Source organism: Scomber scombrus, chromosome 24 (assembly GCF_963691925.1).
Source record: "Scomber scombrus chromosome 24, fScoSco1.1, whole genome shotgun sequence".
NCBI classification, from domain to species: Eukaryota; Metazoa; Chordata; class Actinopteri; order Scombriformes; family Scombridae; genus Scomber; species Scomber scombrus.
The window spans coordinates 5,003,744-5,026,119 of NC_084993.1; the positions used below are offsets into that span (position 1 = coordinate 5,003,744).

At 40.4% G+C, this 22,376-nt stretch overlaps 2 protein-coding genes across 3 annotated transcripts in view; one reads left to right on the forward strand and one right to left on the reverse strand.

Moving 5' to 3' along the window:
* farp1 (FERM, RhoGEF (ARHGEF) and pleckstrin domain protein 1 (chondrocyte-derived)) overlaps positions 1-17,446 on the forward strand; it is a 54,825-nt gene extending 37,379 nt beyond the window's left edge. Inside the window, exons 14-28 of one of the 2 annotated variants that reach the window (XM_062414412.1) lie at positions 5,751-5,959; positions 6,681-6,770; positions 9,120-9,253; positions 10,466-10,547; positions 10,672-10,733; positions 11,307-11,482; positions 11,587-11,717; positions 11,830-11,898; positions 12,022-12,111; positions 12,358-12,440; positions 12,912-13,024; positions 14,547-14,707; positions 15,721-15,828; positions 15,958-16,109; positions 16,331-17,446. In XM_062414412.1, the coding sequence (XP_062270396.1) occupies positions 5,751-5,959; positions 6,681-6,770; positions 9,120-9,253; positions 10,466-10,547; positions 10,672-10,733; positions 11,307-11,482; positions 11,587-11,717; positions 11,830-11,898; positions 12,022-12,111; positions 12,358-12,440; positions 12,912-13,024; positions 14,547-14,707; positions 15,721-15,828; positions 15,958-16,109; positions 16,331-16,406 (1,736 nt within the window). In that variant the 3' untranslated portion in view covers positions 16,407-17,446. The remainder of the gene's footprint in view (positions 1-5,750; positions 5,960-6,680; positions 6,771-9,119; positions 9,254-10,465; positions 10,548-10,671; positions 10,734-11,306; positions 11,483-11,586; positions 11,718-11,829; positions 11,899-12,021; positions 12,112-12,357; positions 12,441-12,911; positions 13,025-14,546; positions 14,708-15,720; positions 15,829-15,957; positions 16,110-16,330) is intronic. The other variant, XM_062414413.1, reaches the window with a different exon arrangement.
* Positions 17,447-17,535: 89 nt separating this feature from the next.
* LOC133976254 (gamma-glutamylaminecyclotransferase-like) lies at positions 17,536-21,039 on the reverse strand. Its single transcript, XM_062414414.1, has 2 exons — positions 20,978-21,039; positions 17,536-19,276 (listed from the first exon to the last, which is right to left on the reverse strand). The coding sequence occupies exon 2, from the start codon at positions 19,248-19,250 to the stop codon at positions 18,780-18,782; it is 471 nt and encodes a 156-aa protein (XP_062270398.1). The 5' UTR covers positions 19,251-19,276; positions 20,978-21,039; the 3' UTR covers positions 17,536-18,779.
* Between the last annotated feature and the right edge of the window lie 1,337 nt (positions 21,040-22,376).

The following is a 22,376-nucleotide window of genomic DNA, read 5'->3' on the forward strand; positions in this document are numbered from 1 at the left end:
TAGACAAGCGAGGTGTGGCGGTAGGGCGACCTTTAGGAACCGGTACGCGCAGTCAGTGCTCCAGTCCGGTGATCAGCAGCTTCCACCACCGGACCAACTCGCTCAGTCACGCCGAGATGACGAACGGTCACGGTCAGCCTCGCTCACCCCCGCGCTGGGACGACGGCGGACATTATTTCAGTAAACGTCCAGGGGTGTTCCCCGTGGAGACGCCCACTGTCCCGCCGTCACCACCCCCGATGCCGCTAAACCACTACGGCAGCTACTCCCCAATCACCTCAAACCGCACGCCACCACATTTGGCCAAACCGTACAACAACAACAACATTCGCAATCGCTCCGATACTGATCCATTCATTCTCAGCCAGCTGACATCCACCCCCGTCCACCACCATGACCCACATCGCTCCGGGTTGCACGCCCAAGCCCCTTGTTCTGCCCCGACGGAGCGAAGAATGATCATAACTAACGGCAACCATGCAGGGAACCTCATAGTTCCGGGTCAGGCACGGTCCAATACAGGGCAGCGACTGTTTGGCCGTCGTGGAAAGCCTGGTCACAGCATGGCTCATAACAACCACAACAATCTAAATCAGCCTGTCCAAATGATTGACGGCTCCACCAGCAGTGGCACTGACACCAGTGACACAGAGTCAGACACCGGGAGCAGCGCGTACAGCCAGCCATTAATGTACGGCAATCCCGCGGCTGTCAGCTCCATGAATTCGGTTCACTCGAACGGCTTGAACTCGTCCCCGATGACTCGCCCCAAGTTCAACTTCGGGAGTCTGCAGCTTGAGGACGGGGGGGGCCACGTTGAGGTAGAGGAGGAGGAAGGGTGTTACCACTTCACTGAGGAAGATATAGGCGGACGTGTTTTCAGCTGCTGAAGGGGAAATAATGAGTAGCTGAACGTCACATTAGGTGTTATGATGCACCATAAATATAATGCAAGAATCGTAACGTGAATCTAGTATATTACAGATGAAGGCGGGTTTTGTCTTCTTAGAGAATTGTCTAAAATGTATCAGATAGCTACAATAATGAAGACCTTTAATAGCTCATAATTAAAATAGAGAACCTTATATACCCAAACACACATTTTAAGGTTCAAACCTATTTTAGAAGTAAGGGAATTTACATGTTTCTGACCAATATCATGGGCTAATTAACCTACTTTTTAATGCCACAGAGGCTTATAATTACATTTTGTTTCTAAACTTCATGATCTTTTGTATTTAGTATGCAAATCTATTCACAAACTGGTGACTTAAAATTAACTTTACACATAGTAAAAGTTTTGCGCTGGCTGTTTGTCAAAGGGAGAATCAGTGTGAAAAGTTTTGGCACAATTCTGCCAGCTTCCTGTAAAAAAGTTAAAAGAATCAGCATAGGTACTGTTTTAAGGATTACAATGTGCCATAACTTAACAAGGATTGTATATTCAGTGTAGATGTGTATGTGCAGATGAATAATACAGATTGTGTAGGGAAGTTAGGATATTGTAGATTTTGAGGGGAAGAATATTTCTACAATTCTCCCTCATTTTTCATTAAGGAAAACACTTGATAGCATTGATATTTCAGTCAATTCTTTTTTAGGAGAAATGAGGATTTTTCTGACTGTTTTGTAAATGAGGAAAAAAAATTGTTATCGCTGCTGATGTGTTGAAGCAAAGACAGATCGGTTGATTTTTCAGTGGCGTTGACTGAAGGCGAAATGTGACCGAAAGCTGTCGAGCTGAGGATCTGCTGCCTTCCTGTGTCACTATACGCTAATAGCACGACAGTATGTTTGTAGTAATAACGTTTCCTAATGTAGCATTTTCTCTAAATCGACCTTTTCTAATTATTTGACTGTTGTCTTGTGCAATAGAAGGGCTTTAAGATAATAGCTGGTTAAGGGATTTCAGTGGGAAGTCGTGGAGTTTTAAAGGGGAACACTGTTTTATGTCAGATGTGATATACAGTTTGTACAGTAATGATCTTGGTAGCAAATGGATTGTACTTAGAATAATATACCTGGTTGGTAGGAAAAATGTGTCTAATGTGTAAGCTATTTGAATTTGTTGGAGGAGGAGAAGGAGGAGTGCTGAAGCTAGCAGCCGGTTAGCAGACGTCCTTTTCTTCTTCGGAGCACTTTTTCATGCTTTCATCCGGTTTCTCTTCTCGTGTGGGCAACTTGCACTGTTATTTGTTCGTGGTAGAGACTTTTTGTAGTAAATCTCTTTTGTATTCACCATTAGGGAGGACAGTGTCCCAAGAATTTGCATAGATTTGTATCAGTTTAAACAAACAGGATCTTTTAATCTTTATATCTGTATTTTTGATAATATTTCATAATATTTGAAGCTGGTCTTTTCTCAATCTTTATTTCTTTCTATGTTTCTTTCTTTTCTGGTATTATACACACTTCCAAACATTATAAGGAACAATCAAACATGCCAATCATCGTCCTTACACTTGTGACCATCCACAGCTGTCTGCTTTGCTTGGCTTGTGCTACAACCTCACGCAAAAAGGTAACTCGCTGTTATCTTTCTTTGGATGCAGTTTTCTCCTCTGTTACAGTACCAAGACAAGCTGCTGTCCACATTCCTGTCATTTGCTGGCTCTCTGCTCACATGGCTTTTTTATTTTTAATTCAGCACCTACAAGCAGTTCAAATTTATTAAATTACAATTAGCACACATGCTTTTCTGAATTTGGAAATATGCCCACAAAATATCCAGAATCAGGGCTAATTTCAGAAAATTGTGTTAGGAATCTACAAGGTGACGTAACTTGGACTAAATCATCTGTATCTTATCAAACGTTGTTACTTTCTTAAGCCAAACATCCTTTTCTTTCCTCAAAGCTTCTTCTTGAAACAAATGTTCATGCTTCACGCTTTGTAAATGCGCTGTTTTAAGCATGTTTTCTGTTAGCTGGGAAGGGGGGGTGGGGGGGAATGCTCCTCAACACTGTTTTCTCACAATTTCCCTTTCTGTTTTTTTTTTTTTTCTAAATGCATGTTAACCAGGCAAGGCTGCTTTTCTGTCATTCTGCGCTGTTTTTGCTCACTTTGTCACTCGGTGTTTCTGTCACGGGGCTCTAAATGGTTCCAAATGTTTGAGAAGCATTGGGTGCACTACCACACAAACTAAACAACTCTAGAAATGTTTAGTTTTTCTTGTTATTCATCCACTCACACAAGTTAAATTGTGGTAGATTACAGCTTTTATGCCTTTTTTGATACTACACCCTCATGATGAATTAACTGCACCCTGTCTTTTTCAAATTTTTAGATACCATTGGTGTGTTTTGCCCCAGGTTTCCTCACTGTACACAAGAAAGAAACAACATTGACTCAGCTCCAGTGCTTTTTTAACGGCGAGTGAGAGGGCGAAGCTAGACAGAAACAAGTAAAGTTAAGATTAACGCATAATGTAAGTGTAAAAAAAAAAAAGAAGACTTTTGAGAGTCAAAGCAATTTTATTTTGTGAGGAAAGTCGGAGTATTGTCAGAAGATGGACATACACACACACACACATACACACATACATGAATACTGGAGCTGAGTCCACCTTGTGTTCCTTTTCCACTGCCTGTCACCGAATAGCACTTGCAGCAAATCACTTTCATTGAGGCGTTTTTGTGATATTTTTAATGTACTGTACATACAGTATCAGACTGATAGATTGTGATTTTGTACTCATAATGTAATTTGTATGTTTATGGAGTTAATTAAATCAGAGCCAAATTTGCTAGATTTACTCAAAAAAAGAAAAAGATTGTAGTCTCTTCTGCGGTGTTCACACTGTGATGATGTGATCGTATTGGACTGATATCAGGCTGCTTACAGGAAGTCTGAGTGTTAAAAAGGTTTAAGCTTGCATTTTGGCATCACATCTATGCTTCTCTTTCTGTTTACATAACACACTTGGTACTGACTTCTTTTAAAGGAACAAATGGCTTTCTGCCATTTGGTCTAATTTTGCGATTTTTGAGGGTTTAGGTGGCAGCTTTACTTTTTTGCAGCGTCCTGTGTTTATTTGATTTCTCATGCATGCCGAGGCCGTCGCAACAAGTGTATGCTGAGTGCACGAAGCATTTAATCACAATAAATACTGGACATGCAAACTGCTGCTGATCTAGCTAGCTCTAAAAGTCTTTATGTTCCTGTACAAAAGAAAGCATTGAAATGACTGAATATATGGCCTAAAGACGCACTGACTCACTGGTTTTCTTTGTCACTCTTGTTAACACTTTGTATTTCTGCACACCTGTCCTTTTTTTTTTAATTATTATTTTCATCTGCAAACATCTGGATTTTTATTCTTGTCTCTTGAGGTTTTGCTCTTTTTCTTTACCCTTCATTTCTCTTTTTAACACTGTAACTGATTGTGTGCACTAGTGTCAATAAAAACAACATCCTTGTACGTTCGAAGAAAAAGGGACTCCAGAATTTTCTGTAGATGGACACAGTGTCCAACGACCCTCTGCCCCACCCCTCACCCACCTGCACCCACCTGCGCACCCTTATCCTGCTTGATCTGTGACCCCTCCCCGTGTCTTGTGTCGTAGTAGCTAGACTGTAGAGTAGCGGTTGTTCGTTTCGTGCTCCGCCTGATGCACCCGTAATTGTCATGTTTTCTAGCTTGTGTTACCTCGTTGTGTGTCACCTGTTTTTATCGTTGCATTAGTTGTTGTTTTTTTTCTGTGTGGTGGTAAGTTCTTTTATAGCACCCGTCACAGATCCGCACTCAGTGGTTGCCATGGTTTTACCCATGATCCAGTTTGGTGCATAAAGCCACCAATCAGTGGACTCTTTGGAAACTTTGCACCTGGGCAAGTATGAAGTCACAACTTAGTATTTGACCATGTAGTTAACCTCTGTAGTGAATCTAGCTGTAGTGAAAAGTAGGTTAATATCTTTATCCTTCTGTCCGGATGTTGGTATTTTCTCATGTTATTTACTTCAACTGCAATCATACCAGACTTCTATTAAAAAACAGGCAATTTTAGGTCGATATAAATGGATAAGAGATCATATCTGTTGTGCATTGTAAGGGAACTAAAAAGGCATATTTTTCTGTAAAATAAGCTAGTTTACATTGAGTTACAAGGAGTAAAGATGTGCTCATAACCTTATTTATTGCATCGGTATGTCTTTGACACACCCTTATAATGCACAGATATGCCCTTTATTAAAAGTCTGACTGACTATAATCAATAGCTCCTTACTAACCTCTACTACTTTTCATTTTCTTCTTCTTATTTATTACCTTTCACTTTGGCTTTTGAACCTTTTCAGATGGAGATCCACATAGAGAAATAGAGTAGACTGATTCAGACTCAAGGGACCCTGGTACTGTGCATGTCATGTACCGAACTACCGGAACATGACATAGATTGATTTTATAGGGTTGTATAATCCTGAAATTCATTGCCATAAAAGTTGTTTACATATGGAAGAATTATTAAGGGGATATGCTTTTAAATGCTGAAAATATGTATGGGGGTGAATGTAGAAAACCTTTTCCACCACTGGAAAGTGTGTGGAAAGAGTGAAAATGTCTCTGCAGGAATTAAATGATAAGGAATACATTTGTTGGCAGTGAATTTCATCAAAGTAGCTGATTTCCAATCTGTTTTAACACTTATCCTCTCCTACCATCTTCTCCCTTATCTCACTCTTTGTTCTATTCCTGTCCCCCGTCTCCCTCTCCCCCTTTCTATTTTTTTCTGTTTTCCTCTCCTCCCCCACAGGAAGCCCCGGTTCAGAGGACTCTCCACTGGGAAGTCCCTGTGTGGTAGTAAACGGGAACGGCTCGGTAAATGGACAGGGCATGGGCGGCACCAGTGTCCTGGGTCCAGGTCAGAGTCCCGAGGGACGGCAGCTATCGCCACTCACCAGCCCGCTGCTCACTGACGCAGGATATGTCCGCAACGAGGATGAAGAGGAGGCGAGGAGGAAGGTGGGCGTGCAGTCAGGGGGATTACAGATGCGGAATTGATTTATTTTTTAAAATTTCTTCAACCAAGTCACAATCCATACATCTATTTTCCACTTCTTATCCAGGGCCTACCAAATCATACACATGTCTATTCTGTTTACATAATAATTACATAAGTAAACAAGGTGATTTATGGGAAAATCAGGAAAAGAACATGATTAAAGGGAGAAATGCACCTTGTTTACGTTCACTTCTGCAAGAAATTCTTTTTAGCTCCGTACATGTTGCAGGAACAGTGTTGTCTTCCCATTCTGTGCCAAAAAGCAATCCAACAGATTTCCTGCTGCCTCCAAAAGTAAATGAGGACTGGTGGCAAAAAGTAAACAGCCCCATAGCCCACAGCAGTGCAACAACATCAATAAGAGTAAAGATACATATTTAAAAAATAATTTAAACTATAAAAACATGTAAATCCCAAAGAGGAAAAACAAAGGAACAAAAAAGAACGAACAGTTAGCAGCACAGTACATTCATGCTCAGTTTGACGTTGACAGCGGGTGGACCAGACGATCATAGACATATTTTCCTTTGCGCTCCATATGATGACACAGATGTAGACAAAGACACCACATAGTCATATTATCATATGTGTGAAGTTGTTTTCTGTAGAAAGAAAATGGAGATGTATCGATGGATTGATTGATGGAGAGATGGATCGATCTCTCTGTTGTTTTGTGTCCAGAAGTTTCCCACAGACAAGGCCTACTTCATAGCCAAGGAACTGTTGACCACAGAGCGGACCTACCTCAAAGACCTGCAGGTCATCACAGAGGTAAGGACGACATTTCTAAACATTTCTTTAGTTTTTCCACACACACACACACCATCATTTATCCGTCTCTGCCTCGTCTGTTTCCGTGTCCTCTGCTAAGCGTGAGCCCGTCCTCGTGAAGCTGAGATAGAAATATTCATAAAAGCCATCTGTGTTAAGACCAGGAGCTAGACTGGCCAACTGTAAACACATTCTCTGAAGTAGACAGTCCTGCATAGCATGCATGCAGGACTGCGAGCCAAAGTTGGTCTCTTTAAAGATTTAGCCTTGAGTCAAAACTGGTTATTTAAAAGTCAGATGGGGACAGTGAACCGAAGTTGGTCGTTTTAAAGCTTAGTGTTGGGACAGTGACTCAGAGCAGCCTGACTGTTGGGATCCAGATGTGAACTTGGTGTTTTTTACAACCTGAATATCAGGAAAGTGAGCTCATTTGGGTCTTTTTGAAAGCAACTAAAGTTGATCGTTGTCTTTGTTGTCATGTGACATTAATATTTCACGGTGGTTCCAGTATTTGGATTTTTTTTTATTCCTGTCCCAAAAATGGGCTTTTATGTTCATTTAGCTTGGCCCTCGGGGGAAGACCAAGGCTCAACATCAGCAGGACAGATGACAGTTAAAAACATGGCTGCCAAGTTGAATACACTGAATTGCCTTGTGCAAGAAAGACTTTCATCCTTTTGTTTTTCACAAGAGAGCATTACAAAAGTGCAAAATGAGCTTCTTTCAAGCTGTAAAATGTGTATGTTGTTTGTTCTTTCTGGCTTTAAATCTTCATAAACATGACGTCTGGATCCTAAATCCTTGGATAAAAGTGCAGCTTAATATGGGTCAGACGTTGCTTTTTACATGATTCCACTTTACTGTCTGTCTGTTAACAATAAACGAGAGGAAAGTCAGCAGCAGGAGTGTAAAGAATAGAGACCACCAATAGAGAAAACACAGGTTCCAGCCCTGTATGGTAGTAAGACACCATCACCTTGACCCCTGACTTTGCTGTGGACTGGAGGATGAAATTATATTTCCCCTGTCCTCCGTCTTTTTGTCCCTCTCAGCTGTTTTTCTTCTCGACAGTAGTTTCCACCTTCTTTGATGTGGTAGGAAGGCGTGTGCTGGCGCTTTTTTAAAACCTCTTAAATATTTTCTTTGGCTGGCACCGCAGAGGCCTGAAAATCCCACACCCCTCTCTCTCTCTCTCTCTCTCTCTCTCTCTCTCTCTCTCTCTCTCTCTCTCTCTCTCTCTCTCTCTCTCTCTCTCTCTCTCTCTCTCTCTCTCTCTCTCTCTTTCCCCCTCTGTCACTCTTCCTCTCTCTCACTGAGTCCCTCTGTGAAACAGCTGGCCGGCCTCCTGTCTGCACTAGCTGTCATAATCGTGCGTGATTTACTCCGAAGGGGAATTCAACACCTCAGTGTCAGGGGTTGTGGTGTAGTCGCTCGGGGCCATGAGGATCACGGTGTGTGTGTATAAGCTCGCTGATGGTTATCCCTGGTGCAAACAAATGTCAGGATGCTTTCAAGTCAAGCCACTCGTTTTGACCTCTGACCTTCTACTCAGGGCTCTGTTGGGATCATCATAGTATATTCTGTGTTTTGTCTGTTTCCACATACCCATGGAACCACTCAGTGTCTGTATGGATGGATTTGGATGTATAGTATGTACAAAAGCTTATATACAATGTTTTGTTTGTGTACAATATATTTTATTATGTAAGCCTAACTATTTTTTGTCATCATAGATTATTCAGCTGATTATTTTCTTGATTAATTGATTAATCATTTGATCTATAAACATCAGAAAATGCAAAAGCACAAAAGTGCAAATTTTCAAAGTTGTTTTTCATGTTTTTGTCTGACAAACAGTCTAAAACTCAAAAATATACATTTTATTATTACATAAGAGAAAGAAAAGCAATAAATCCTCAAGCGAGAAGCTGGAACCTGGTGTTTTTGCTAGAAATTGAAAATAGTTGCTGATTCATTTTCTTGTCCATTGAGCTTCAATCTTAACTGCATTCAGTGCTTCACTGTAGAGTATCTGGCACATTACTTCCTTGGGCAAGGCTCTCTGATACAGTCATAAGGATCCTCCAAATGTAAACTTCAAAATCACTCAACTTGAACCTTTGTGGATGTTTTGATTACTTGCCCCTAAAGCTACACCCAGACAAGACACACTGGCAGCCAGGAAGAGAAAGAGCTTGGTTAGAATTGGAAAATATTACGTATATCAAAGGTATAGCAGTTGGAGACGAGCCCAGAGATGAACTTAATTTGTTGCAGTTTAGTGCTCTGACTCACTGATGTAACTGATGTTTGTGTGTGTGTCTACGTGTGTGTCTTTCTCTATCCCAGTCTTTCCAGGGTGTTGCAGGGAAAGACGAGGCGTTCCCAGACTCCGTTACCAGCCTGATCTCCGCCAGCTACGATCCGGTCTACAAGTTCCACCAGGGATTCCTCAAAGAGGTGGAGCAGAGGCTGGCACAGTGGTCAGTGTCTGCATGTCTTCCCATTGATAAAAGAGAAACGCCTTTTTACTTTTACCTGGTCATCAACGTGCACATGCATGCAGCAAACACATTCATTCTGGTCAGAAAGGAGGTCACAGGCCATTTTATACAGCTTTACTGAGGATTAATGTAAATACAAGAGATGAATAGTCAAAAAAATAAAATAAAAAAAACATTAATTTAAAGATCTTAGCATCATGGCTGTACAATGTCTACACCGTTTGTCTTTTACTGCATCCATTTGGTAGATATTATGTTGATTTATTGTCTTTCAATGTTGGGAAATGCTGCAGATAGTTTAGTAATGTTGGAGGAATTGCAAGTTCAGTTGAGTTGATGCAATGAAACAGGATTACTGGATGTAAACAAAACACATCCAGCAGAAAAATGTGAGGTATTTTAAGACCAGATTAGCGTTTGGTAATTCGCTATCGTTGCTTTAGTGGTAGCTAATGCCTGCCGAGAAACCCCAAAAACCTCAATGCAGAAGGAGAAATAAGGTGATCAAACAAAGAGTCTGGCTTGCTGATGTGACATGAAGTCTAATGTGAGGCTCCAAGTCCTCTTTTCCTCCTGCAGGAATCTTGTGTGTGTTATTTCTGTAATGACAGACAGGAGAAACACACACACACACACTCGCACACACACACAAATCAACCACGCTTTTGGCGAGGGCCCAAGGACTTGCTGGTAATGATGAATTGGATTGCGGGGGAACATTTTCCAGTCCAGTGTGTGTGTTGCATGCATGTTTTTGCTACTCTTTGGGACCTTTTTCGGTATGAACACAACCTCGTCGGGACCAGTAGTCCTCATGGGAACCAAATCCCAGTCCTGATGAGGCAGAACGTCCTGGTTTAGCTTAGCATTGAGAGAGAGAGTGTGTGTGGGCTGTCATAGGCTACTTTTGGGAACAAAATTCAGACATAGGACCAGTTAATTGGTGACAGCTTGTCCAGTGGGGCTGATTTTTGTGTCAGTGGTTAAGGTTAGGGAAGTAGCGGTGATGGTTAGGATAAGTCTCCAGGAAATTAATGCAATGTAATGTTCCCAAAAGTGACCATGAGCTGATTTATATGACTGTATGTGTGTGTGACAGAAACTCAGCTCTGGTCTGACATCTACTGGTGAATAAATGTTACTGCATGTGAAAAAATATCTTCATTTCTTTCCCCTCTCTCTCTAATTCAGGGAGGGTCGCTCCAACGCTCACATTAAAGGGGATTATCAGCGAATCGGTGACGTTCTACTGAAGAACATTCAGGGCCTGAGGGTAAACAAACAACATTTCCTTGTTATTCTACCGTAGCTGTAAAAAACTGGATTACAGGTGCAGGAAGTATCTTTATCTCTCATCTATTGTTATTAACTCTTTCTCATCTCTTTTGCATCTGCAGCAGTTGACAATTCATCTCCAGAAACACTCAGAGTGCCTGGTGGAACTGGAGCGAGTCTGTAGGTAGGTGCATGACGTAGCGCAACACAGCTAGAAGTAAGCAAAGGTCAATTTAAAGGATACCATGTTTAAAACATTGGGCTAGGTGGGACACAATGTCAGTTTATTGAATTAAGATATGACAGACGGTTATTAACCCAATAAAGTCTCCTTTCATACATGAATTGCAGATTGAGTTACCTCACATAAATTGCATAAAGGCATTTAAAGCACTTAACAAATCAAAGCTTGCAAACAAGCAATAAAATGCAATAAAACTGAGTGTAAGTAACACTTCAGTCAGATACTATCCTGTAGTGGAGGTGATAACCCATTCAGGGCATTGTAAACTAGTAATAAAATGTTTAAAATCGATTCTAAAAGAGATGGGAAGCAAATGTAAAGATTCTAAAATGGGTGTTATGTGCTCTCTTTTGCTAAAAAAAAGAGTAAATTAGTAGTAGTGAGAACAGGTGGAGTCAATTAATAAAACAGAAAACTGATATTAAATAGAGAAAGTACTTCCAGAGCAAGTAGTTAAATACCTTGAATAAGGTGGTGCTAACCTTAACCTAACCCTTCCTCTCTGCACCTCAGGTCCAGTCGGAAGGCGGAGGTTGTGTGTCGGGAGTTTGAGCAGCAGAGGGTTTGCTACCTCCCCCTTAACATCTTCCTACTGCGGCCTCTCCACCGCCTGCTGCACTACAAACTCATCCTCGAGAGGCTCTGCAAGCACTACCCGCCCACCCACGATGACTTCAGGGACTCCAGGGGTAAGTGTCTGCCCTTTCTTTTTACCACCTCCACCTTCCCTCACTCACACATGTGTTGTATTATGCGTGTTAACCTGAATTCCTCCCTGTTCCTTCCTCTCCAGCGGCTCTGGCCGACATTTCGGAGATGGTGCTGCAACTCCAAGGTACCATGATGAAGATGGAGAACTTCCAGAAGCTCCTGGAGCTGAAGAAAGATCTGACCGGCATCGAAAACCTTGCCTCGCCCGGGAGGGTAAGAGTCTTTATTTTTATTTCTCATAGGACAGGGAACAGCTTGATGTTGTTAGTATGAGTGACTTCTATGCTTTTAATGGTGACTCTTTGTGATTGTGTTTGACTCACAGGAATTTATCCGGCTCGGTTGCCTCAGCAAGCTCTCAGGGAAAGGCCTTCAGCAGAGAATGTTCTTCCTGGTACGACATTGAAGCTACTTTTCAAACTGGATTTAATATTTGTGATGGCAATAATGTAACCCCTGCTTTTTTCTGGCTGCCTTCTTTTCTTCCTCCCTTTTGATCTCTTTGTCTTCTCTACAGTTCAGTGATTCCTTGTTGTACACCAGTAGGGGGATGACCCCGTCCAACCAGTTCAAGGTTCATGGCCAGCTGCCTCTATATGGCATGACGGTATATAAAGACATCTTTTTTTTTTAAACTAGATTTAAAAAATGTATCCAAAAAATCCAAATCAATGTCGTTTTCTCTTTTAGGTTTCTCTGAAATTGATCTTTATTTTGAAGTCCAAGCTTGTTTTCACATCTTATGATGCTAAAGTGAAGAATACTTTGCTCAGGATTTGAAATTTTACACAAAAACCTTGGCTGGGATTTGTGTGTGTATTTAAGCTTTGATGATGCTTGTGTGTGTTTGCAGATCAGAGAAAGTGAGGAGGAGTGGGGGGTTCCTCACTCATTCACCTTGTTCGGACAGCGCCAGTCTGTGGTGGTGGCTGCCAGGTACACAACCAAACACATGAACTTACTCCAAATGAGGATAACAATGATACAATTGAACAGAGATGTTAAAAAAAAAAATCCAGTAAGCATTATAATTTAAAATGAAGGAAAAGACTGAAAGCATTACATGAACAAAGAGATCAAATAAACCATAAATCATCCATTTTTAATGAAAGTGATGTGCGTCTTAGAATAACAGTTTTAAAGATTAATACAGGTCAGCCTCATTAAAAATAGATTGTCTTCTCTGCAGGACCTCTGCCACAGTTCAGTTGTCCTCCAATTAACTTGGACTATGTGACCTATTTTCCATTCAGTTACTCATTCACTGATTAAAACGTTTCATGTGTGGCTGTTTTCTAATTCTTGTGCACTTCATTGGAACATTTTAGGTTAATATTTCCATAGCATGCAGCTACACAACCGTTCTGCATTAAAACTCTCTTTCTCTCTTTCTTCCTCTCTGCGTAGCTGTGCGTCAGAGATGGAGCGATGGGTGGAGGACATCAGGATGGCGATCGACCTGGCGGAGCAGAGCAGCAGTCCTCAAACTGACCTGCTCTCCACCAGCCCCACTGACAACAGTGAGTCTGCTCAAATCACAACCTTTTAAATAAATCACTAAATTTGGCACTCACAATAACAAAATTAAGAAGTTTCCAAAGTCTGACCCTTTAGTTCTAGCCTCCTTTACTTCTTTAGATTTTTCCCTTTGACAAGACAGACGGCTGCTTTCAGCACCTCATGAATTGTTCCAGGTTGCCTTTAATCGTATTTTTAATGTCACCTGATATATGGAAGTCTATGAACCTCGCTCTCTCCTCTTCATCGTCTCATTCTTTATCTTAAACACCTGTCACCATCTTCAATGAAGTCTCCGCCTGGTGACCTTTGGTTTGACGTTTCCATTGTCCCGCAGCTAAATCGCCTCTCATGTACATTTTAAACTCAAGCTGTTAAAGAGTATTGGCTTACAAGTAATAACAAAAGGGTATTTTTTCCTTCTTTTTCTTCCCCCAGTTTGTATTGAAATTGCTTTGATCACAATTTTGGCTCAGCTCTTTGTCAAAAGAATCAAAAGAGCTTCTTCTTTGGCTCTGCTTGTATACACATTTTTAGACTTTTATCAACTAAATCTTAACATTCTATGTATCTGTCAGGATTTAATTTGTGTCCCGGTTTTTATATATTTTTGTTTGCTGTCAGAAATCAATAAAAGTCACTAAAATAGCAAGATTTGTAATGCTGAATGTCAAGGCTGTAGCTGTCCTCAATAATATCTATTAAAGCCAGATTGTTGTTACAAGTCCAATAAAAGGTTCAGCATGTCTGTGAATAGTGCAATCTGACCAGAAAAAAGCCAAAGCTGGAAGCCCAAACCATGTTTTTGTGCAAATTTGTCCAACAGCGCAGACTGGAAATGCTCACCTCCAGCTGCAACCAGTTAAAACACATAACATTTGTCAGCCGTGCGTAACAAAGCAATCGTCAGGATGTTGCAGAGCTTGTTTCTCCAGAAGTTTGGTCCTGATGTGACGCATCAGTCCACAACCAGTTCTTCAACAATAACAGTCTTGAATGTAATTGTTTTGTAGCTTTCTTTAAAGCGACAATGTCCATCAGCAATGAGGTGTTGAGTTTCACGAGATAGTGTGAGAGACTCTCACTGTACTTCTATTTCACCAAATCAAGAATCTGAGACATTGTTTGCTGTTCAGATTGTAAAGCTCTGTGAGACAGATGTGATTGTAGACTATAAAAAATTAAATGGAGTTGAAACCCCAAACTCCAAAACCCCTGTGTAATGGTGTGTGAAACCAAGTACGAAGCGTTACACTTTTCATTTAACTTCCCATCAGCTGGTAAAAATAAGAAAAGCATTTTATGTTTTTCCCCTTTTACTACCAGATTTCAGTGGAAAAGCTTTCCCAGAGGCAGAAATAATTCAGCCTCGACTGGCAGAGACAAAGTTAGCACACTGACAAACCCAAATGTCAATAAAACCGCTCCAGTGAGAGTATAATACGTAACATATGCATCATAAATATGTGTGAATTGTCTTGAGGCTGCAGTATATTATATTTGAACTCTCCCGTTGTTCTCCAGAGCTGTCGGAGGACGGTGGAGCCGAGCAAGAGTCTGAGGAGGAGCTCTGCGGTTCGCGCTCGTCTCTGGAGCGCCAGGGTCACCGTGGTAACACCACCGTGCACGTCTGCTGGCATCGCAACACTAGCGTGTCCATGGTGGACTTTAGTGTTGCTGTGGAGGTACCAGACTGTGTTTGTGTTTCTAAATCGCCTTCTGTCTAAACATCACATCTCTGTTTCTCCTCTGAAGCTCGTAGCTGTGGAGTCCAGTCGTCTGTTTTTGTCCAGTGTGTACTTTCTGTCCTGGTCTTCTTCCTTACAGGCAAAGGAACATTGAGTCAATGTCCTTTGTCTTACTTTTCTTCTCATGTCTGTGTTTTTGGCCTTTTCTCTCCTCTCTCCATTTTCACCTCCATTTGTCTCTCTGTCCACTTCACTTCCACCTCTGTCTGTCTACGCTGAGGCCAGTAGTCCGGCCAGTGAGTTGACGAGGCCCCTCAGAGGCAGACTTCAGGGGTCCGAGTCTCTCTTCTCTGTGGTTTGCTGGTACAGAATATACAGCCTGTCCTTTAGTGACACCTGCTGGAGTAGAGAGGTACTGCAATAGTCACAGCTGAGGTCTGACTGTACCAAATCCACCACAAACCATAACCTAGCCAAACAAGTTAAATGTTAAAGAGACAATTTTCTGAGCCTAAATTAATGTGTTTTTTTTCCTAAACAATACTCACTGTCATGACAACTTGCTCACACAAACCAGACAACCATTTTAAAGTGATGTCAGAATGTAATTCATATTGTAGAGCTGAAAAAAGGAGTCTAATCAATCAGACAGATAATTAATCTGCAACTATTTCAGTAATTGGATAATTGTGTGACTCACTTTTTTGCAAAAATGTCAAACAGTAATTTGAGGACCAAAATGTAAATGTTCTGACATTTCACAATCTAACAACCTATAAATTAAGTAAATAATCATCAGATTAATTGATATTGAAAAAAATTATGTTAAAGTTATGTGCAGCTCTGTCATATTTCTTCTGCATGAGTGTTGTGTGTGAATCAGTGCTGTAACCAGACAAGTTTTCCATCTTTTTTCTACATTTAAACATCATAATGGGATCAGCTTTGTAGTTTGTGTTATTTGAACCGGTTTTCTTCCTCCTGTCTTCTCTCCTCTTCTGTGTTTCCAGAACCAGCTATCAGGTAACCTGCTGAGGAAGTTTAAGAACAGTAACGGCTGGCAGAAACTCTGGGTGGTCTTCACCAACTTCAGCCTCTTTTTCTATAAGTCGCACCAGGTTAGATACTTTTTAGTTGATTTTTTTGAGTTGTTGCTGCTGTGTCTGTTTATCACCCATTTGAAAATGTACCATTAGTTTGCCAGTCAAGTTAAACAGTTACAGATGTTAACTGAGGTCTGCCTGCAGGACGACTACCCTCTGGCCAGCCTTCCTCTGCTGGGCTACTCTGTCACCGTCCCATCTGAGTCGGAGAGCATCCACAAGGACTACGTCTTCAAACTTCACTTTAAATCCCACGTCTACTACTTCAGATCGGAGAGCGAGTACACGTTTGAAAGGTACAGAGCGTGTGTCCTTTAAGTAGCTCTACAAACTTAATCTAATCTGTCCCGTGTTTTATTTGAATACAGTGTTGACATTTTGGCAAGTCTGTAGGTGCCCTTAAACGATCGGTATAATTAATAACTGAAAATGGGTGGAAAAGTTCGGTACTTTTGGCAGTAAAATTACTTACCCAAGTGGTTTTTTTTATGTTCTTTTCATTTTTTCTCATCTCAAGGTGGATGGAGGTAATCCGCAGCGCCACGTGCTCCGCCAGCCGCTCCCTGCCGTGCACCAGGAAAGATCTTTACTGATGATACCGACGCCCTCGGCTCTCCTTAGAGACGCTCGGCTGGGTGAAGATCTAGACTTCAGACTGCACAAACACCTGAAAAGACTCTTACGATAGTGTTTCACACAGCAGGCGCTAATTAATACCTCTGAATAGCTGATTCACTTCCTCTTTACACATCACTCAGAGGTCCTCCCACTTCACCTCGGTCACCTCCACCTCCTGCATCCACCTTCTCACTACACAAACTGCTTAAAGCCACTTTCTGCACCATTAGTGTCTGATTAGGGGCAAGCTGTCTGTGATGGCAGTTCATTCATAAATAATTATCCTTTTTTTTTTTTTTACTCTGAACTGGCAGCACAGTCTGTGTAGCAGCGTTTTCCTGACTGACTTTATGTTTGCACCATTGAGTGACGTTCACATGCACACATGTTGACATGGATTTACAGTAATATTCAAGCCAACAGCCTAACCTGTTTACAGCCAGGAGGATTTTATCTTTCTCATAAACCTGAATGAAATACAAAGAGATTTTCCAGAAGTATTTGGGACACTGACACATGTGTTTGTGCACCACATCCTATCACTCTGTAATGTTTCCTTGATTTGTAATGTTCTTAATATTCATGTATGATGACATATTTGTGATAGGGATTCAATAATGTACATAATTTGCTTAAATGTGGAGAAGTGTGCGCATGTGAACACACTTGAGTCTTTTTTTTTTTGTATGACAATCTATAAATAATTTGAATTACAGTAAATGTGATGCCAGTTTGGAGACAATTACAACACACACATCTGTTTTCCTTTTTTAAGGCAACTTTTTGTACAATACTTTGATACACTGTGAAATGTTCTACTCTCCTTTTTTCTCTTTTTCTCCTTTAGTTTTTTTCTCATTTTAAAAGGACAACTGACTTCAAAACTGCTTCCAACGCCAACAGAGATTTCAATGGTTCATTGCCAAATATCTTTCTCTTCTGTATCCCTCCAGGTTTTCTGGATTTTAATATTTTAAATAAAGATGAGAAAAGATTGTGTTCATATGAAAGAAATGAGACCATTCACTTGTTTTTATTGATGTTTTTATGAGAACTAAAGCCAGGATGGAGTTAAGACAAAATAACATGAGGAAAATTTTAACTATTTTATAAACTATTGTATTTCAATGGAAAACTCAAATATACATATATAAAAAATAATGTCAAGTCATGGGTACAAAAGTGGAGCTATAGGGAGTTTTTATTGGTAAAATCCTGTTTTATTTTTCTTTCTTCATCATTGAAAAGTGCAGCTAAGTAATGTTAAGCTCCGCCAGCTGATTTATCTGCCCATTGATTCAAACTGACCGCACATTTAAACATACTAATATCGTTTGGAAATGTAGAAATCGTTCTGAAAACAGTGCCTTTGTGGTTTCAAGATTTAACGCTGGGGAAATTTCAAAAAGCCTCAGTGGACCAATTGCACAGCACGCCACCTCTAACGGCTTTGATACAATATCAGCATCTACAGAGCTTAAATTGCTGCTCCAATAAGTGTTTTTGAAATAAAGACGCCTGAGGCAGTAGCTTAACAGGTCTGTGATAAATCTGACTCCATATCTCTGCAAGGAAACCTGATCAAGCTTCTATTTTCTTTCACAGCAACACCCGGCTTCAGTTACAGAAAGGCTGCTGTCCAGTATAACGGTAATCTCACCTGCTGTGAATCAGAGTTAACTACTGACTAGTCAAGTACCTTTCTTTCACATCTACTCTGCCGTGTGCCGTTTCTGATGCCTTTCAGCATGAAAACATTTGCATGTTACTGAGAAACAGGATGATAAAACATGATCCATGATTGTTACGGCTGTATCTACAGTGCAGCATTTCCCTGTGATGTAAAACATTTGAAACCACAGACTTTAAATGACACACATGGGTTGTTTTTAGAGGTTTTGTTGACCTAATGCTGTCAAAGAAATAGCACTTTAGCAAATTATTATTGATTGTACTCTTAGTATCGACATTTACATTACAATCAGAAGCCTTTCTCTTAATGAAGTAATACTATTGGTTGCAATATCTCCCTATACTTTTAAGTTTTACGGCTGATTACTGTCTTGCCTCTAATGATTCACTGCCTCGATACTTAATAATGTCATTTTTTAATGTTTTTTTTCAATTTCAGCACATAAAGAGGAAGCTACATTGAACCAGGCTATACATAATAACTCATTCCCAAGATCTTAGACACAGAACATGCATTCAAGTATGATTTCCTTCAAATGTGAGAAATATTCAGCTTTGTACAGAGGTAGAAAGGGGACTTATGTATTATGGAGATGCATGTAAGCTGTGTGGATGCTATCTATTCAGGATCTACTAATCTCATCCTGCGAGTGACATCAGTCCCGTGCTTCTCTGGTGACGTAGTCCAGCCCGTGATCCCCATATGAGTCATAGCTCTCGTAGCTGGGCAGCGAGATCCACTCTGGCTTGTACGTCGTCGTGCTGTACACAAAAGCCTCTGCGCCACTTCCAGGTGATGGCTTCTCCTCGCCCTCTGTCGGTCCCTCCCATTCCTTCACCTCCACTTTGATCAGAGTCCGCTGGTACATGATGGGAATGCCTTCAAAATCATCCAGGAATTCCAGCATCTGCTCGTCCACTTTATAGATCTCACCTTGGATTTGGTGACCTTGGCCGGGGATGTTGAGGAGGAAAGGGATGTTGTTCTCGCTGGCAATCACCAACGGGTATTTCTCAGTGGTGAAGGCTGAGGCGAGGAACTCCGCCTTTCCATTGACGCTGTCAAACATACGATAGTGGTTGGGCTGCCCCTTTTTCAGGGTGCCATAGACGAAGACATTAGCCATGTGGACACAGGGGGGCGGAAACACCTCTGAAATGAGATGAGGTGGAACTGTTATGGGTCAGGTGTCAATCAGACATGATTAGGATCATATTCTAATCGTGTTTATTTATTAGAGGCATCTGAAAATGTTCAGAGACTTTGCTTTGACAGCACATCTGCAAACCCGACATGCATTTCAACCATTTGGAAAGAATCATTTTAACTTTTTCTCAGCCACCTTTTTTGGGATAAAACAAAAAAAGACCTACAAAGAAAGCAAAGCATGAGTTGCTGAAAAACACCCCAGTGTGAAATAAACTGCAATATTCATATTCAGTATCTTATGTCTGTAACTTTATATCGAACTGTTTTGACAGTTTCTGCTCAATACTGGGTTATATAAAGAGATAAAAGTTGTTTTTATCTCTTGGCTGTGGGTGGTGACATCTATATATCTACATGTGAAAGAATGCGGATATATAGACGAATGAATAAAATGCAGCTGCCTCGACTTTCCTGTCACATTAAGGAGAAGCTGCCGCCTCTTAAAAGTTCATCTGAGGGTTTGTGAGTTATTACTGCAGCACAACAACATCCCCGGGGAAACTAGATAATACATTTTCTATCAATGTGTGACTGAAAATCGTGTCCCTGTGACCTCCAGGCTCGCTCTCATTGAAGATCTTTGGACTTTGGATCAGCTCAATAATGAATTCACTGTGACGGCCTAAATAATCTTCAAAAGACATTGTGCTGTTAAGACCATAAAAAATGTGAGTGTAGGATGAGTTTGCACAATGATACAGTATGTGTGTAAGATACACACATGCATGCATAGAGATTGAGATAACAAACACTGCATAAGGGCTGGGCAATATATCGATATATCAATATGGTGATATGAGACTGATCTTCTGCTATGTTGTGAATGATCCAGACCTGTCATGTGATCTGGGAACAGGTCTGCTTCCTGTCCTCAAAGTCAAAACTAAATGTGGAGAAGCAGCATTCAATTTTTATGCTCCACATATCTCAATTGCAGGTCTCAGTTCTTTTAAATCAAGACTGAAGACTTGTCTTGCCTTGCCTAAAAGCTGCATTACAGTAAAGTGATGTAATAATTTTCATCTAGCTGTTTTATTATTTGCCTTTACTCACTAAGTCATTACCTATATCCACATTACTGATGACTATTAATTAAAAACCTCCCCCTGTGTCAATACTTGGCAAAAGCACAAATAATCATCCCTACAATAGTGTTGCAGTATTGATATCGAGGTATGTAGTCAGAAATATCGTGATATTTGATATTTTCCATATTGCACAGCCCTGCCCTAAATAAGCTTATGTAATCATTACAATAACCCTGCAGTAGCTACTAGTGTAATGTAGGCGACACCGTTTAAGTGCTTAAAGAGGCTTGTGTTATCTTCTAATAACAAGTACCTCATTCATCCTGCAGATCCGTCATACTGCACTGTCACTGTTCATAATCCCTTTGAATGTATTATATATATACATATGTCCCTATAATGTTTTTAACTATCTAACTTGTTGTGCAGTATCTTGGTAAACTTGTTGTCTTGTTTTATCTTGTTTTCTATTGCTGCTGGTCTCTAAGATTTACCAAACATAATTTCGTTGCATGCCTACAGTGACAATTAAAGTGTCTCTCATAAAATCCAAATGGTATCTGTGTAACAATGCAAAACACGGCTTCAACATACAGCCGCAGGAGCGCAGTCGTACCTGAAGTGAGGTGGAGATGATTGATCAGAGTCCTGCACACTAACTTCGTCTGTTTGAAGAAATGAATGGAACCGATCACCCGACCAAACCACATTGAGAAACCGGGGGAGGAAGTGTTGACGCATGCGCAGTAAAACTTGAAATGGGAGCCAACAGATGGCACCAAAGGGATGACGAAGATGGTTTATTTTTTATTTTTAAATATCAAATTAGTCTAACATTGTGTTGTAATTAGTCTAAAATCCCCTCAATTATAATTATATTAAATGTTAACTGAGCAGAAATATCACTTAACCCTGAGCAAAGATTTGAAATTAGGAATTAAAGCATTTATCCTAAAGAAGGCTCTAGATTTTGTAGAAAAGTAATGAAGTGGGAAAAACATTTTATGACAGTTTTAATGTGTATTATTGAATTTCTGAGTGAAAAAAATATTGTAACAATTATAATAACAATAAACGCCTGATAAAATTGTTGTGAGCGTTCACTAGTCAAAAAAACATCACAGTATAATTTTCCTGAAATAAATAATAAATTATTGATGTATTACCAATTACAAACTTCTGGCTAATTTGTATACTCTGCAAAAACCAATACTACAATACTTTGCTAATTATTTAGTTATGGTCTTTGTAGAGTTGTAGAGAGTGGTGTACAAAGACATTGAAGTATGAAAACAATTACGTAGAATTACGGGGAAATTTGCACAGCAGGCTCTATAAAACCCACTTAGCATGACATAAATATTATGAGACTATTCAGTAATAATATTGTCATAGAAGCAAAATATTGAAAAGAATTACATTAAAGTCTTTAAACTTCAGTCAAGAGTTCAGCAGCTTTTTAAATTGGAGCCAAAAGGACAACGGCCTCATTACTGTCAGTCTAGCCAGCTTCTACACTCACACTGGATCCCAGTAAACAAATAAAGATTATTGCAATGAGAGCAGCAGATACATCTCCTAAAAACTGAGCTCAAGTTGTCTGAAGAGGAGGTAATGTTTCCTCCGGCGGACATTCTTCATCCTGCCTCACTGCTCTGGCTGCAGACTCACCTTTCAGCACTCGCTGAGATGAACAGCGACAATAAGTCAGGCCGGGAATTAAAGTGCATCTATCTTTGCCTTAACAGACACTTGATACTCAGTCTAACAACAAAATAGCCTGCAGACTCAGTCAAGGAGAGCTGCTGTCTTCTAATGTAGTACCTTTCACTCGAGTAGAAAGGAGGAAATTCAATGATTCTGGTGAAGCAATAAGTGAAGTAAACACAGCCTCTGTGGCTGAGTGTGTCATTCTCTCCTTCTCAGTTCAAGACAGTTCAGTTCAGTGGTATGGAACAAACAATTGTGCCAAAACTATATTTAAAATCATACTTGAGGCTAAAATGAAGGGAGTT